At 31.9% G+C, this 19,737-nt stretch overlaps 1 protein-coding gene across 1 annotated transcript in view; it reads left to right on the top strand.

The window, feature by feature from the left end:
• LOC114332038 (putative phosphatidate phosphatase) overlaps positions 1–19,737 on the top strand; it is a 431,124-nt gene that overhangs the window by 337,831 nt on the left and 73,556 nt on the right. Inside the window, exon 3 of the mRNA XM_028281745.2 lies at positions 18,224–18,528. Within this exon, the coding sequence (XP_028137546.1) occupies positions 18,224–18,528 (305 nt within the window). The remainder of the gene's footprint in view (positions 1–18,223; positions 18,529–19,737) is intronic.

Raw genomic sequence — 19,737 nt, 5'->3', positions numbered from 1 at the left:
TAGTTGAAATCCGTATGTGTGTATTATTTTACTCTCTTTTATCTATCCCGATTAGGAATCCACTGAGAAATACTTTGAAGCCACGAAAGTAAGTAATTGATATTATAATTTAGCCCTGAGACGGACACTATATTGGTATTTGATCTGTTTGATTAATGAGATAATTATTGATTAATTAATTAAGATAAATTACATCTGAGAACATCATTAGATTTCAAAAGTAAGATCACAACAATACATTGTAAATCATGATTTGGGAGTCCTCCTCAAACATTCGATGTGTCTTTGTTTGTTTATTTCTAGTATATCTTTATTGTGATTGTAGTATATGTTGTAGTATAGGTATAATGCATGGGAATATTTCAAAAGAGAAATAATAAATAAAAAGAAAACATTCAAAACTAAAATAAAGTTATATCATTAAAACTTCCTGTAAAAACTAGATGGAGTTCAGACCTTAATTGTATAAATAACATTATTGCATCTAAAAGTGCTTTACCGATGCGTATGGTCATAGAAGGAGAAAATTTAAAATTTTCACGGAATTTTAAACAGAACTGTCTGGATGATGAAATATTTTGGATAAAGTTGCAAAAAGTAGCAGTTGTGCTAACACCAATTGTAAAATGGATTATGCACTTTATTGGAAGGCAATATGTTTAAAATATCCCAGGTTGTCGAGGCATTTAAGGATACTTAAGTCGAGGAAAAGGAATGCTTATCTAAATTAGAAAAAAGAAAAAAATGGCAATGAAGCCTGTGCACTATGCTGCAAACTTACTTGATTCTTCTTTAACAGGACAAAGCCTCACTGATGAAGAGCATATATTAGCTACGCAGTGTATAGACAAGATTAACCAATCATCCCAAGTTTATTGACAAAAAAAAACATTTTTACAGAACTAACAAAGTTCTGTGCAAAGCCAGACCTTTGGTAAATGGATTTTATTTTAGCACGATCAGTAGATTGTATAAGGTGGTGACAAGGAATGTGCACCAAAACTTCTTTAAAAGATTTGGCAATTACAATACTGGGGTTACCAGCTTCCTACGCTAAAACAGAGCGTAGTTATAGCACATACTCTTTCATACATAATAGAAGGAGAAATTGATAGACTATTGATAGAGCAGGGAAATTAATGTATAATAGCTCATAATGAAAAACTCCTAAATAATCGTAAACATGAAAAAATGGTATGTGATGAGAGTCTTGCTATAACTCATCTGTTGAAACCAGGGCAAGGCTCTAAATCCATATCAGAAAATGAAAGATTAAGCCAGACGGAGAGAGACTCTTCCTTATCTTTTTAATACAGAGTCCAGCCTGTGAAGAAAATTTCTCTGACGCACAAAAATAGACTCTTACTTATTTATATATTTTATAGTTATAATTCCTAAGAATTTTGTAGTGTTTTTTGTTATTATTAGTTAAGAAAAAAGTTCCTTCTTTAATACCATATATGAATACAGATTACCTGAAGTAAGCTCATATATTATAATCAATTTTGGTTTGTTTATTGTAGGTTATCTTTTTTATCTTAATATTTTTTTAAATAAAATAACTTTTTCTACTACCGTGTAAGGCACTAGTGCTTTAAAATATTTTTTTGCACGATTGATCATTTTTGACTGTTTACCGTGACAGATTTTACGTCAGTAGGTGACTTTTACTAGCAACTCGACGGTAAGTAATCCAACTCGACGGTAAGTACTCCAACTCGACGGTAAGTAATTCACTTACCGTCGAGTTAACAAATCTCTTAATTTTATTTATTTTTTGAAAGAATAAAGAAAACTAACGAATTATTTATTAATATTTAAACTTCTTAGGCCTATAGCCAACATTTTTTCTCTTCAAATACGCGATCAAAGTTAAAAACTTGAAAATATCAATGCCATCATAAAGAAAAACGGTGGATTTAATCATTGAATATTCTGCCCAGAGGCTTCCAGGAGCTTTCAACTGCATATGTCTTTGAACGAAATATGCCAATAGAGTCTTTTCTTCGATTCTTAAATTCTTGCCTTCGCACAATTTTTTAAAACTTTGGTAGGTATTTTGATAACGGATTTTGGATTTTTCGGGAATAATTGCGGAACACCCTTCTTCCCAAACCCGTTCAATTTCTTCAAATTCACTTTCGCTCATATTTTAATTTATAATAATCAAAATTGTACTTAAAATTATTGACAACTAAATAAAAACTCAATTCTCCATTGTTGTTATGCACCCTAGTTACTACCTAACAACCAAAGTATCTATCTTAATAAAATGAATGAAACTAGTCAATCTGACGAAAATGTTTATTTTATAATTTATAATGGTATCAACCGTGCAAAAAACGTTATAAGCATGTCGAACGTTAAGGGTAACCGATCTCAGACAATAATTGGAGTCGTCGCTCCGCTCCTCCTCAAAACAATTGTCTTCGATCGGTATAAAACCCTTACCGTTCTCCATACTTAATATACTATTAAGGCACTGCAGTTCGTATTGACCGTATAGACAATTTTGATGTTATGTCAAAAAAATATAAAAATGGAATGTCAGTCACGTTCAAGTAAAAGTTTTTGAAGATATTGTCCTGTAATTACGTTTGTAGAAAAAATATTGTATGATATGCGTGTTAAAAAGTACATTTTTAAGGCACTCATGTGAATTGCAGAACTCGCTATCGCTCATTCTGCAAACTTTCACATGCGTGCCTTAAACGTGTACTTTTAACACTTATATCATAAATAACTATTATTAGTTCTAATTATAATGACTAATAACAAATATTCAGAGTACTTTTTTTTATTAAGTTAAATAAGTTTTAAAAGTATTTTTGGGTATTTAATTTTTAACAGATTTTTTCTGTAGTAGTAATACCACAACAATAAGTAAAGCTAACTACTGATTTATATAATAATTTTAATAAAAATGCAATATTTCCATAAGTGTCCGAAAGTTTCTAATATTTCCGGAAAGTTTCCGAAAACTTTCCGGCGCTCGAATCTTCCCGGAAATTTTACATCACTAATCCTGGGCAACATTGCCTCGGAGACCATTGCCGTCATATTGAACTCATTTCCGCCAATTATTTCCAAATTACTTTATCATTTTTCATCACTTAGAAATGTATTTTGGAGAATAAATTATTTTCTTCGTTCAATAATGCAATTTTCATTTCACCATCATCACTATAGTTCACAAAGTTTCCTAAAGCTCTTACGAATCAAGTGAAAGCAGATTTATCAAGATGCATCAACTACATATGTACAGCAGTTGTATGAGTAAATTTATCTCCTAAAAAATTAACTTAGAAAACAACTACGAGTATGTACATATTTACAAATGAGTGCCAAATTATATTACACTTAGAGTTAAATTAAAAAATCTTTACTCAAGGCCAATGTTTGTGTCAAAGGGAAACTGTCAATTAGAGGATCAATTTGGGTATTTTTATATTCTCTAATTTGACTCGTGAGTAATTACCGAAATAAAAAAAACGCAGTGGTCACAAGCCAAAAAAAATTAAATCTAATGCGTAAAAATTTGCATTTGTATATTATTTACTTGCCAATTCCAAAATAAGGGAATTATTTTACCAACAATGTTAGCTATTTTTTTAAAATAGAACAAACAAAATATTTTTATGGTTGGGTACTTAAATAATCACGTTACTTTGGTAAAATTAAATGTTATATAAATAAACAGTATTAAAGCAAGTAGATTACTTTAAATAATACTGCAATAATTATTGTCAAAAAATAAAAGCTGTATATTATAGTATACATCTTCAAAAGCGATCTTTTAACTGCTCTTAAAGGCCCACAGTCAAGTTGCGATAAATGTATCATGAGATTTGTATCTGTTTCACAACAGTGATGCAGACGGTGATAGAGTTGTAGGCGGCGAAGATAGAGAGTTGTGATACTGATACAGCGATATTTAGACAACCAAATGCACTATTCGTCTGGGCTGATTATCGGAGAATAGGTCATTTTTGGGAAAAGTTATTTACCAGCAATTTTATTGCTGGAATCGAAGCTTATGATTATATATATTAATAATATAGGTATGCAAAGTCCGCAGATAGTGTGCTACTTTTTTTATTAACAAAATGGCGCCCCCAAATCGAGTTTTTTTCAATTTTTGCTCCATAACTCCGAACATTTTAACTTTACACCAAAAACACCCTAATAAAATTCACCGAAATTAAATTCTGCATAAAGACATGTTTTTCCCGATCTGCTCCGATGAAAATTTTCCTCGGAAAATGCGGGTTTTCCCAACAAAATCTTTAAATTTCAAATAAAGTTTTAGATAAGTAATTATCTACCAATAATTAAATAACTCGGTGACATAAAAGCTTTCTTGGTTTAGATTACAGTTCTAAAAGCAGGTGAAAATTAAACGAATATTTTAGCAACAATTCAATTGTTAATTAATAATTTACGGTCGCAATAATAACCAAAATAATTATGATACACTGATCAAATTTTGAAATCTTATAAAGATGAGATGCCTATTTAATATTTTGTCGACAAAATATAAATATTTAATTTTTTTGAATAATCTTTAAATCTTAAAAAAATAGTTATAAACAAATTAACGTTTCTCAGAAAGTTTTTATTATATTCTAATTTTAAAAAATAGGTAAAATGCGTATTTCAAAGATCTTGAAAATGAATGCTTTAAAACTTTTTTCCAACCATTTGCAAAAAAGTTATGAAACAGCAAAGTAAACATACGATTATTACGTTGTTTATAATTTTTGTTTTAATTCTTTAAAAGCGTAAAAGTGAGTTTAAAGTACAAGATAATAACTTACAAAAAATATCGATTATTAGTTTAATGGTTATATTTTAATTAAAGATTATAAATATTTTATTTTGTAATTTACACACGCGAAAGTAGACTAATACAGTACCGTAGCTATGTATTATGTATTATACCTGTCCACATACACAACTCGCGCGAGTTTAAAGCGTGTCAGTCGCTTCGAGTGAACATCTCCGGCTCTGTATCAAGCCTACCTTCGCGCTAAAAATTACAAAAAAAAAACATTTTTAATCTTTGATTAAAATATAACTATTGAACTAATGTTTGATATTTTTTGAGAGTATGTAATTAGTTTGCACCATAAACTCACTTTTAAGCTTTTAAACAATTAAAACATTTTATAAAAAACGGAGTAATCGTATGTTTACTTCCCTGTTTCATAACTTTTTTGCAAATAATTGGAAAATTTTTTTAAAGCATTCATTTTCAATACCTTTGCAATACGCATTTTAAGTATTTTTAAAATTATAATATAATAAACAATTTCTGAGAAATGTAAATTTGTTTATAATTATTTTTTTTAAACATTTAAAGATTATGCAAAAAATGAAAAATTTATATTTTGTCGACAAAATATTAAATAGGCATCACATATTTATAACCTTTCTAAGTTTGATCAATGTCTCATGATTATTTTGGTTGTTATTGCGACTGTAAATTGTTAATTAACAATTGAATTGTTGCTAAAATATTCGTTTAATTTTCACCGGCTTCTGGAATTACAATCTATACCAAGAAAGCTTTGATGTCACTAAGTTATTTAATTATTGATTAATAATTACTTACCTAAAACTTTATTTGAAAATTAGAGTTTTTGTTAGGAAAACCCGCATTTTCCGAGGAAAATTTTCGTCGGAGCAAATCGTGAAAAACATATCCCTGTAAACTGTTAATTAACAATTGAATTGTTGCTAAAATATTCGGTTCATTTTCACCGGCTTCTGAATTTATAATCTATACCAAGAAAGCTTTTATTTCACCAATGTTATGTTCGTGTAAAACTCCCTTAACCATGAATGTAGGTTGGTACTACTGTCATCTGAACGACAGCTGTCACATACTCAATACTGCGATAGAAAATGGAAACCATGTGCATAATTCTTTAAAATAAAGTATTTTACATCGAGTATTATTTCATTACAAATACTTACGTCCTTTAAGTACAAAGGACTTGACATTTGGCGACGAGGATAATGGATACAAATATTACAGACACTACATCAACTACAGCCGGTACAAACACGAGTTCCTCGACTACAACTGCGATAGTTGCACCTGCTACAGCTCCAGTAATGTCTACACAAGTTTCTACATTCCAGTTTTCCGTTGAACCTTTTAACCAGACAGCTACAAAATGGTCCAGGTGGGTAAAACGGCTGGAAGGAGCATACAAAGTTTTTAAAATTCCAGAGGAAATGAAATTGCCCTATTTACTACATTACATGGGGTCGGAAGCATACGATACACTGTGCGATAAACTAGCTCCAGAGGTCCCTGAAGACAAGTCATATGAAGATACAGTTAAGTTAATGGATAATTTTTACAACCCTGCACCACTTGAAATTGCTGAAATATTTAGGTTTCAATCAAAAAGACAAGCAGAAGGCGAAAGTATACAAGAATACCTACATTCTCTACAGAAACTTGCCATAAACTGCAACTTTTCCACATATTTAAAAAGTGCTATACGAAATCAGTTTGTTTTTGGTTTACAGTCAAAGAGGATTCAAGCCAGACTATTAGAAACAAAGGGATTGGACTTGGACCGAGCCGTAGAAATTGCAGCAAGCATGGAAACTTCAGAAAAGGATAGTAATCAATTTTCTCACAACAATAATTACAATCAGGCTAGTATAAATGTTTTAAATGCGAAAGCAAAAAGTTTTCATAAAAATACAAACACTAGTAAATTTAATGATAATAATACAGTAAATAATCATAGTAGCTCTCCAAATAATACCTTACATTTACAAAGACTTGAACAAGTTTTAAAGAAATTATCTGAACATAATTTACATATAAATTTGGATAAAAGCGAATTTTTCAAAGACGAGATTGACTACTGTGGATATAAGATGAGTAAAACGGGTGTGTCTACTAGTGCAGATAAGGTAACTGCAATTGCAAATGCTCCAATACCTACAAACAGAACTCAAGTTCGGAGTTTCTGTGGCCTAATTAATTATTACAGACGTTTTTTAAAAGATACTTCTACAATTTTACAACCATTAAATAATTTACTTAAAAAGAATGTCAATTTTAAATGGTCGAATACTTGTCAAACTGCGTTTGACAAAGCAAAAAAAACTCATTTGTTCTAGAAATGTTTTATGTCACTATGACCCAAATTTACCATTAGTCCTAGCAACTGATGCATCACCCTATGGGGTAGGTGCAGTACTTTCACATATCTTTTCAGATGGTACAGAGAGACCCTTACAGTTTGCTTCTCAAACTCTTACTACTACACAGCAAAGGTACTCACAAATAGACAAAGAAGCTTACAGCATAATTTTTGGAGTAAAAAAATTTTACAATTATTTATGTGCTAGGAAATTTACTTTGCTCACTGATCATAAACCGTTAGTTCAAATTTTTGCACCTGATAAAAGCCTACCAGTTTTAAGTGCAACAAGAATGCAACATTATGCAATTTTCTTACAAGGTTTGAATTATGACATTCGTTACAAAAATACAGATTCTCATCTCAATGCTGACGCACTTTCACGTCTACCTATAAAATCAGAACAAAATTTCACACATGATGAGCCAGATATTTTTGAAATAAATCAAATTGAAACTTTGCCTACAAATATTAGAGATCTAGCTTTTCATACAAAAAATGATCATACCTTAAAAAAATTACTTGTTGGGTTAAAAACAGGAAAACCTGTTGATAAACGATTTAGCTTCAATATAAATCAAGCTGAATTTTCATTACAATCTGATGTTATTATGAGAGGACAAAGAGTAGTTATACCTACTAAATTGAGAAATAAAATTTTGACAGAATTACATACTGCACATTTTGGAATAGTTAGAATGAAATCTTTAGCTCGTAGTTATTGCTGGTGGCCTCACATAGACCAGGATATTGAGTCAATTTGTAAAAATTGTTTAGAGTGCAATAAGCACAAGAACAACCCAATTAAAGATAATTCTCATATATGGGAGCCACCAAAATTTTGTTTTGAACGAGTGCATGCTGATTACGCTGGACCTTTCAATGGAGGTTATTATTTTATATTGGTAGATTCCTTCAGTAAATGGCCTGAAATTCATTTTACAAAAAATACTACTACAAAAACTACTATTGAAATTTGCCGAAAAATTTTTACAACTTTTGGTATTCCTAAAGTTTTTGTTACAGACAATGGTAGACAATTTGACTCTCATGAGTTTAGAACTTTTATGAAAGATAATGGAATTACACAAAAATTTACTGCACCCTACCATCCTGCAACTAATGGACAGGGAGAGAGATATGTCCAAATACTGAAAAAATGTTTAAGGGCTATGCGAAGTGAGGGAAATGACAGGGAGTTTGAATTATGTAAGCTACTTATGCAATACCGCAGAAGCCCACATACAGTTACAGGTAAAAGTCCCTCAGAACTTATGTTAGGAAGACAAATAAGGAATAGATTAGATTTACTTAAACCTTCATGTAGTGATAGAGTTACCTATACTGATATGAGTCTAAGAAACTTTGATATAGGAACTAGGGTTTCCGTGAGGGATTATTTTCATTCTAAATGGCAATTTGGCATTATTGTACTCAGATTAGGGTTATTGCATTATTTAATTCAGTTAGATGATGGTAGAACATGGAAACGTCATGTAGACCAAATACGGCAAATTGGGGAATATACTCCATCTCAAAATAATCCAACATGTTACATTCCGGATACCATTACTCACAATTTGATTCCGAGGGAGGCATCAATTCCAGAGCACAGTGTCTCACCACCACCTACCGAAGTGATTACTGATGAATCCGAAATTTCAAACAATATGGAAAGTTCGAATAGTGTACCTGGGGCTCAAACTGAAACTGAGGAACCCATTTTAAGGCGTTCCACTAGAGTAAGGAAACCTGTTACCAGACTGAATTTGTAAGTACTTTTACTTCTAGTTAACTTTTGTAATTCATGGTCAAGGGAGGAGGTGTTATGTTCGTGTAAAACTCCCTTAACCATGAATGTAGGTTGGTACTACTGTCATCTGAACGACAGCTGTCACATACTCAATACTGCGATAGAAAATGGAAACCATGTGCATAATTCTTTAAAATAAAGTATTTTACATCGAGTATTATTTCATTACAAATACTTACGTCCTTTAAGTACAAAGGACTTGACAACCAAGTTATTTAATTATTCATAAATAATTACTTGTCCAAAAAATTTATTTGAAAATTCGAGATTTTGTTGGGAAAACCCACATTTTCCGAGGAAAATTTTCGTCGGAGCAAATCGGGAAAAACATGCCTCTATGTAGAATTAATTTGGATTGAATTTTTATTTGATAGATTTGTCCTAGATATACACATCTATGGACAAAATAACTATTTGTATAACAAGGGAGGAAAGTGTTACTTTTCCTCCCTTGAATGATTACTGCCCTCCGCTACGCGTCGGGCAGTAAACTTCATTCTCGGGAGGAAAAGGCACTTTACTCCCATGTTATACATATGGTTTTTCCACCTTCCTCAAATATCAAATAATTTTTTCATTTTTACTTAACTTATTTATGTAACTAACCAACAAAATTTATTAAAACTGAAACTAACAAGGAGGTACAATATAACTGTCAACTGTCAAATATAAGTCAAATTATTAATGTAAACATTGTTAAATCAAAATAACAATTTACTGTTTTTTACGATTCTGCAAAATACAGGGTGTTTTATAAATAAACGTTAAAATATATAGATACTTACGTAATAGGAAATAGATATTGTACAGGGCGTCAATAAGTTATATTTCATGAATGAAATACCGTAACCTCACTTTTACTTTTCCTCCCTAGGGAGGAAAAATATTTTCCTCCCTAGGGAGGAAAAGTACAACTTTGCTCCCTACAATCAGGTCCGGAAAAGTATACTTTCGGTAGAGGTAGGTGGAAATAATATTTTTCTAAACCTTTTTATAACAACTATCAGTCCTAATCAGTGTGGAGTAAACCTCACATACTCCATAAACTTTAATATAGTATAAATTTCAGTTAAATTAATTTATCCTCCATATCAATATTAAAATATTAGACATATAGAGCTCATTGTCTCATAATTTTACCATCAGCCATACCTTTGTTGCCTATCTCATTTCATTCATTTAGGTACCTACTTTAATTATCTTCGTGCTGGATGACAAATAACTGCACACTTATAAGAGTGGCAACTTCAACCTAGACATTGCCTTCACTATGTTTAATAGTATTGAAAAAATATTCAATTTTTTTCTCTGCCCTAAATGCATTAGATCATATGGGTAAATTATTATTTTTCAACTATTAAAAAAAAAATAAGATCTTCATTTTATTTAAAATACACTCATGTATGGTTGGTTGCCTATCTTTGATAATGCACTTATTAAACCCCACTGACAATTGGTTTTCAAATAACGGTACTTCCACTTTCTATAACATTCTTGGTAGTTTAATAGTGAATACTTATAGTCCCAGCATATGATGTTTGTTGTTATTATCGTATTTTGCTACAAATAAATTTTTTAAAACTATTGGCTAGTGTACCTAACTACATATCAGTTCACAAATCTTCATGTTGGACCGTCTGTCTTGTGCTGTCATCAGTCAGAAACGCTTTCTTACCTGTCACCTGTAATTAGTTGACTTTCACCTTTCTCTTTGTGAAGACAGAGAAATCAACTCAACCACCCACATACACGTGGTAGAGTCATATAATGCTGTGAGGTATATCTTTTTCATTTTCACCCATCGCCAGGGTTTAACATAATACACGCCAATGTAAGACTTTTGGTCGGCGTTTTAAGGGTTTTAACCTATGTATTTTTGGTGGCTTAGCATGTAGAGCTTGTAAGTATAACCTAATTTTTTATCTTGGTCAACCTTTAAATTTTTTTACTCTTGTCTTCACTAATTATGGTTGTACTTATTTTAGGCTTAGAACACTGATGATGCTCTCTTTAGAGCGAAAACGTTCTGTCTTTTAATGTAGCCCTTTATTGGGGTTTTAATAAATATACCTTTTACACAGAAGTCTTTCTTCAATTTTTATTTGAGTGTTTTTGGTGTAAAGTTAAAATCTTCGGAGTTATAGACCAGTAATTGAAAAAAACACGATTTGGGGTCGCCATTTTGTTAATAAAAAAAGTAGCACACTATCTGCGGACTTTGCATACCTATATTATTAATATATAGTATCATAATATTCGATTTCAGCAATAAAATTGCTGATAAATAACCTTTCTTTGTACTTTACTAATTAGACCAGCGTATTATAACTATTTTTTTTTAATTTTAAAGATTATGCAAAAAAACAAAATTTATATTTTGTCGATAAAATATTAAATAAGCATCTCATCTTTATAATCTTTATAAGTTGGATCAAATTATCATGATTATTTTGGTTATTATTGCGATCGTAAATTGTTAATTAACAATTGAATTGTTGCTAAAATATTCGTTTAATTTTCACCGGCTTCTGGAATTACAATCTATACCAAGAAAGCTTTGATGTCACTGGGTTATTTAATTATTGATGATTAATAATTACTTACCTAAAACTTTATTTGAAAATTAGAGATTTTGTTGGGAAAACCCACATTTTCCGAGGAAAATTTTCGTCGGAGCAAATCGGGAAAAACATATATCTATGCAGAATTTAATTGCGGTGAATTTTTATTTGAGTATTTTTGCTGTAAAGTTAAAATCTTCGGAGTTATAGAGCAATAATTGAAAAAAATACGATTTGTCGGCGCCATTTTGTTTATAAAAAAAGTAGCACACTATATGCGAACTTTGCATACCTACATTATTAATATATAGAATCTTATAATTCGATTCCAGCAATAAAATTGCTGGTAAATAACTTTTCCGTGAATTTTGCTAATTAGCCCAGAGTATATGAGATTTGTATCGCGATACTGATACTTGCGAAATATATCGATACAGATCTCAACGTGATTGGGGGCCTTAAGGGTCCCATTCACGTCGAGATCGGCAGCGACAAGTTATGATACAAATACACATATCATGAGATTTTTTGTATCTGTTTCAGACAAAGCCAATAAGGATGTCTTACAACAATACAATATTATATGGAAAATTAAACACATCAGAACGGAAACTAGACAAAAATTTACAAAACGATTATAAGACTAAATATGATACATCCAAAAGAAAAATGACGCTAAGGCAACAGAAATTCGAATACTAAGAATCTCGGAAAACACAAGGGACCAAAAAAAGTTACGAAATCAAAACAACATTAAAGGTATAAAAAAATACACCTCTGAATACTAAATCTTCTTCTTCTTTGTATAGCAATTCACGTCCACATCTGAACATAAGCCTCTTCAAGTCTTCCTTTCCATTGTTTTTTGAAGATATTCTTCTTTAGCGGCGAATCGATTGAGGGTAAAATTATACATGAGCCGCGCGCCTGCGCACACTGACAGTATGTAGTTCATTGCTAATCTTTCAAGATAGGTATGGGTCATTCCACGAACATACGCCTGTTTTAGATTACTTCGACAACGAATATTTTACTGTGCAACATAAGAAGTACGAAAGTAAATGGCGCTAATAATTATTCCAATAAACAACAATGTAATTTATAATTTACTTTCGTTCTTCTTATTTTGCACAGTAAAATATTCGTTGTCGAAGTAATCCAAAACAGGCGTATGTTCGTGGAAAAGGTATATGTATGTATCTGTAACTGTAACCGTGCAAATAAGTCATTAAAAGAATATATTAGTGGTTTTAGGAAATGTATTATTTATTATAATTCTTGTGTTTTTCGATTTGTGTTTCTCTGTAGTAAAATAATAAAATATGTAGGCATAACATTTTGTCGCCGTGTTGTGTAATTATATCCGAAACTTACGTGTCGATTCAAGTGGCTCGCTGGCGTAATTGGCAGAGCGGTGGGACAGAGAACGGAAGCACACGGAAGGTCGCGGGTTCTAATCCTAGACGATTCATACTTTTTTTTTTATTTTTCGTTATTTTAATAAAAAAATTTTGAAAGTGGTAGATAAGAAAGTTAGTTTAATTTTTAAATAAAATACAAATAACCTGTTAAGTATATTTACTTCGTTTAAATTACCTATATAATAGAAGAATATCTTCTTACGTGCGTACAAAGTACACACACATTCTTTTTTTTTTATTGTAGATACGCTACTTGTAGCCAATATTTCCCGGCAGTCCGTTTCAGATCATCTGTCCATCTCATAGGAGGTCTGCCTCTGGGTCTTTTCTGTTGGTATGGTCTCCAGGTTGGAATTGTTCTGTGCCATTTGTTTAGATCGCTCTGTCTTTGGTTTTCTGTCTTATCCATGTGTTTGTTTTCCTGTCCTTAAGTGATATGCCTAGCATTGCTCTTTTTATCGAAATACTGAATATTCCTGAATACTGAATAGGAAGAGAGAAAGGAACAAACATAAGCAGAATTGCAGACGATAGGGTAGCCAAGATAGCAAGACTAATCGCCATCGGGTAGAAGTGTGGAACGACTACGGAAAAGATATAAACATATAATATGAAGTCACAATCAAAGGAAACAGAAACGGCAAAATTGAATAATTAGAAGGCGGAAGAAAAATACCTTTAAATTAAAAAAAAAATCTATTATTTTTCTTGTATATTTTGCACAGATAAATCCAATTTAGAAGGCAACACACTTTACTTCTTAAAGAAACTCTTATTTTATTTATTTAAAAAAATGACACATTTTGGCTACTTTTAGCTTGTACGCAGAATATAATGTGAAGGATATTTTCAACAAGAGTGTATTTGTTTTATAAGCATACAAAGCTCCTTAATGCAATATAAATCTTTCACTTTATCATTTAACTTAATATTATTTTAACTTGCTAAATATAATGGCGATTTTGAAATGCTCCTGGCCAGCTTATGACTATCAAACATGCATTTTCATGCGTATAAACAGTGATTTGGCTGTCAAATAAATTTTTATCTCCGATGTTGATGATATTGGCACGAAGCCGAGCAGCCGGTGTAAATATAATTACAGCTTTCACTCTCGGTGTTACCGATGACTTAAAACTAATGGCACTGGAAGAAATTTTCATATTTATGCATTTATGTGATAGTGACTCCTCTAATAAAGCTGTCGGGGAGGATGAAAACGCTAGAGTGTGTTTCAAGTTCTTAGGTAAGACACAGAAGATATAAATACACGCTTCTCATTAACCGTAGTTTAAACTTATTTGTGAATAATAACTATTCACGTGTTGTGAGCTACGTATGGTTTACGCACTGGCGGATCCAGAAATTTGGGGGGGTCATGGATATTGATAGTGATTACTTTTCTCTGATGCAAGGTCACTTTTAGTCTTACCACTAATAGGATAAGTGGGTTTTCAAATATTTGGGGGGGCATGACCCCGTTACCCCCCTCTGGATCCGCCAGTGGGTTTACGGCAATGGCATAGAGGGTTTTGTGGCCGATTGAGGTCCTTGAAATTATAAAATTAATTTGTAAGTATTTTAACCCGCTGAATCTGAATCTTCAGAATCATAATCCGAATTTTTGGACAGGAATAGGTTACCTATTTAATTGATTATTTTCTTATAACTAATAAACTAATAGATATTACCTTTTTTCAAATCATTTTTGTTTGTTTAAAAAACGTACCAAACAAACTTTAAAAAATTAAAATCGGTCAAATTGAAGCCGAGGTATTGCTCTATTGATAATTACTCTATTTTAGCCCAAACTGAATCAACATAAGTTTAGTCAAGCTCAACACGTTTGTTTTCTATTGTACTATTATAGTCCTCATTTAGTCTAGGCGCCAGAGGGGCCACCGTGTCTTTTTCAATTCTGATGGACAAACTCGACGGTTTTTTATGGATTTTTGGCTGCTGATTACGAATTTCGAGGGTTGATTTCGATACGAATGGTCAAAAATTGTTATAAACAATTTAATTGTTTATAAGGTTCTGGCCCATAAACTAAAAGAGATAAAAAGAATGTTTCAAATAAAATTTGTTGCTTAATAAAAAACGAAGAAAAAAGCGTTTACTGAACTTAAATCCAACAATTAGAACTCAAGATATTGTAAAATTAGTGCACAATGCAAATTGCAAGTTGCAAAATAAGTATTTTTCGAAGCTTTATCGATCGTAACTCGGCTTCTACGCATGAAAATGAGCCTTAGAAGGTCTCGTTTAAAGCTTAATTAATAGGCTTCCAAACAAAGTTTGTTAAATTACTTTATCTTTATTTGTTTTAAAGTTATAAGTTTCTTAAAACAATTGTATATTAATTTGTTTATAAGGGTTTCAAGCAAATTTGAGCTAAAAACATTTATACTTTAATTAACAATAATGATAAAAGATCTCAAAAGGAACAATTTGAGTTTATGAAAATGTTTGTAAGTTTATTTTTGGCCAAGATATCGATATTTTAATAGCGCGCTCTGAGGCGCAAGATCGGCTCACAGCGTGAAGGTTCACGCGCTAACTTCTCAATTCAAATTATATTTCTATGTATATATACGTTATCTTCATTTTTTGTTTTTGAAGATTCTAATAAAATTTTATCATATAATTCTTATAATTAAATCATCATACTGTACCTCGTATCACATTTTATTCTATTTACTTTGTCTTCTATTTTTTGTACTAAATGAGAAAAATAACATTAAAAACTAATATTTCAGGAACATAACTAAAAAGTAAGTTGATATTATTTATTAATACTATGTACGTTATATTTGTAGACATTGACAGGCATATTATAAATAGAAGGCCTCCTGAGCAAAATAGTGTAACACGAGAGCAGTAGATCGGTGTCTTTACCGTGATATTACTTGACTGTGAGCCGTAATAATTGTAAGTGGTCCAGGCGGTGCAGTACAGGATCTAATTCAGTATCGGAGGTGAATGTTTGCTGAATTACGGGAGTTAGAATTCTCGTCATGTTCTTTAATTCATTTTCGTCGATTAATTTTGATATTTCCATGATATTACTTTTGGTTTTATCAGAACAATTGCGGCACACTGCAGAGGATTTTAAGCCTGCTTTTTGGCAAACACACATATTTCCAGTTTCCCTTCCATCTACACAGAGAATTAATTTCAGAAGTTCGGGGGTGCTGAAGCCTCAACGCACAATACCAATGGAAAAGTGCTTCCGTAATCAGGATATTCTGATATTCTTAGGATCGTGCAAAAAAAAATTCAGATTTCACTTTTTTTCGACGTTTTGAGTCCCCCTGAGTCTAAAAAGCAAATAAAAAAACATGTCGGAAGTATGTACGTACGTACGTACGTATGTCGCCACCGCCCAGCAAAAACTACTGGACCGATTTCGATGAAATTCGGTATGATTAAGTTTAAGAGAATTTTGTCGAGAAACTAAGCTTTTGAAAAAAATCTCTCAAAGGGGGGCCGAAATAGGGGGGTTATTTGGGGCCCATTTTTGCAAATTTTGACCGAAACGAATGAAATTTAACTCAAAGTTAGCTCATCGATAGGTAAATCGAAATACGGAATTTGACATTTCCAAATCCAAAATGGCGGCCAGCATGGCTGACCGCCCACCCGACACATTTCCCTACCAATCTAAAAACTTGTTTAAGATAAATTTAATTTGAAAAAATATTTATATAGCCTGAAGATGGGGCTATATATAGGTAAATAGAAATACGGAATTTGACATTTCCAAATCCAAAATGGCGGCCAGCATGGCTGACCGCCCACCCGACACATTTCCCTACCAATCTAAAAACTTGTTTAAGATAAATTTAATTTGAAAAAATATTTATATAGCCTGAAGATGGGGCTATAACAAGAATATTATCGTTTTTCAGAAAAAGTTATGGGTTGCCTATATTTAAGGGGTCAAAATTTGACATAACTTTGAACTAGATTTTCTCAAAAATGGCTCCAAGGAATTTATTTATTTTTTGATATATTTTTGATATTCTATCGGTAAATTGAATAACATTAGTCAGATTTCTTAACTCATCATAGGAGGGGAGTTATGAATTTTTTATAAAAAAATATTCGAGTGCCCGTAACTTCCTCTGTAATAGAAACTAAAATTTGAAATTTGGCAGACATATATAGTACTTTATTGTCTATTATATCAATAAAATTTACCCACAATATGGCTTCCGGTTGAACCGGAAATGAAAAAAAATCTTAATCCTTTAAATACGCCCTGTATATTTTTACATATTTTAAAAGAATGCAAAATTACCTTTGTAACAATATAAAACTCTTTGCTGTAACTCAAAAACTCGAAAAGTTACAGAAAATAGAAATTTTGAAATTTTGATGCGTAGAACCATAAAATATTTTCAGGTATACAAGGTGTTTCTAAAATATCAAAATAACGAGTAACTTTGTTATTTTTATAGAATGTCAGTATCTTGTACGATAATAATAGATCGGTACGATAAAGTTCTCGGGCGGCCCTTCCGTCCAGCGTTTTTCTATGCAAATTACCTTGTGAAGTATGGTCTGAAGTTTTGCTGACAACATAATAAAACAAATGACTAGAAAAGGTTCAACGACAGAGAGAGAGAGGTTGTGGCTCTTGGAAAAGGCCCCATCCTGCTGAAGGTAGATCTAATTGTCCGATCTTCTTACCTCTTGGTTGTTTGTTCATTCTTCATTTATTATGGTGCCAGGTAGTTGTAGTACCTAAGTTAATCAGTTCTACAGATGTTTGGTTGACGTAGAGTTGTCTTTCTGTTATTTGTTTTTTTTTAGTTATATTATTTATATCTTTACAAATCAAGTCTATAATGATAAGCATGGTCTTTATGTAATATTGCACTGAATAATAAAAATAATATAATAGAAAGTAATTCGTAGTTTATCAATATGGTAACAAATAGAGAGCATAATATACGAGTATTAAATAACTATGTATCTGTCCTTGTGGGATCTGTACTCACCGGAGGGACCTCAGACGTTCGTATACAATTACCGTCTCTTTGCAAAGACAATGACGTCGACTTTGCAAAGTAACAAGACACTTTCTACTCAACATACACACTACATATGAAACTAGGTACCTAACTGCAAAAATTTACCGTATCTACCATGCCAATGGCCATTAGTTGTCGAGGCATTAGCTAAATAAAAAAAATAACTATGTAGTTTAAATATTCTTCTCTATTATCTTAATTTTGGTTTTCTTTCCAGATGTCAGTGACAGAATACCTAAATAGACCAACCGTTCCACGAAATATAGTGTTCCTCGGATTTCATATTCCTAACTGGTTCTACAACCTATACTGCACCTTCGGTATCTTCGCTTTCGGGGCAGCTTGTTCGCAGCTAACTACAGACGTCTTGAAGTACACAGTGGGCAGACTGAGACCTCACTTTATAACAGTGTGTGCTCCAAACGTTTGCAACGGTTCCTTCATTCCTTACAAATATTATGAGAACTTTACTTGTACAAATCCGTTATATATTCACGACAAGAGAATTATGAAGGAAATGAGGTGAGTATCCATTTACGTAAATATTCAATAGGTAAATATTTCAATTATTAAATATTAAATCTTTTTCTTCTTCTAATGGCGCTACAACCCTTTGAGAGTCTTGGTCTGCGTAACAATGTTCTTGCATTCTGCCCTGTCGAATCTACGTCTACGTCGTCTATCCATCTTTTACGAGGCCTTTCTCTTGTTCTATTTCCTTGGGGCTTCCATCTCTGGATTACTTTTACAGCTCGATTATCTGGCATTGTTTCTAAGTGATCAAGCCAGTCTTTGAGACTTTACAAATCTAACAATATCTGCCTTCTGCATTAGTTCATCCAGCTCGTGGTTTATTTTAATGCTCCATTAACCATCGCTGCAATGGGTACAAATATCTTTCGTAGTATTTTGCGCTCAAATATTCTCAGTTGATTTTGATCAGTGGTTGAGAGGGTCCACGTTTTACATCGATATGTGACTACTGGTCTAATTACTGTTTGATTCTAAGCTTAGACTCACGATTCAGTAACTTACTTTTCATTAAGTCTTTGTATGCATAAAAACACTTACAGTCGGAAAAATTAGATCATACTTATGAACAATCACATATTTTGTATTTGCTGTTTTTTTTTCATAAATAACAAACGAGAGAGATAGATTATTAATAATCTGAATAATATGTGATTGATGTGATCGTTCATGGGTATTCTTTCATTTTTCCGACTGTATTACCGCTAAGAATCCGTGCTTGTATTTCTTGATTGGTGTTGTTGTTATCATTTATTATTGAGCCTAGGTATATCAAATAATAATAAATATTAAATACATTTCTATATTTAGTCCTCTCGCCAGGAGAGTACAACGGCCTCCTTAATTCAGATGGACTTACCCAAGTTTTTTTATGTATTTTGACCCGTAGAACACGAATTTTTTGGGTAACAGTTGATCCGAATGTCGATAAGGTTATTATAAACAAAGAACTTGAGGAATTACATAACAGCGATTTTTTGCAAAACAAAACATTTTTTTGTATTTTTTGGGTGATTCTCAGCAAAAAATGTTCTTACAAGTTTATTCGTAGGATGCATATTTTTCGAGATAAACACGGTTGAACTTTCAAAAAATCGAAAAAAAAGCAATTTTTGAACCCGAATAACTTCTCACTAAAAAAAAATAGCAATTCTGCTTACTGCATTTGAAATTTCAAGTAAAATTCTATCGGTTTTCATT

This window comes from Diabrotica virgifera, chromosome 8 (assembly GCF_917563875.1).
Source record: "Diabrotica virgifera virgifera chromosome 8, PGI_DIABVI_V3a".
NCBI classification, from domain to species: domain Eukaryota; kingdom Metazoa; phylum Arthropoda; class Insecta; order Coleoptera; family Chrysomelidae; genus Diabrotica; species Diabrotica virgifera.
The sequence above is the reverse complement of the archived record's forward strand: the minus strand, read 5'-3'. Positions and strand labels throughout refer to the sequence as shown.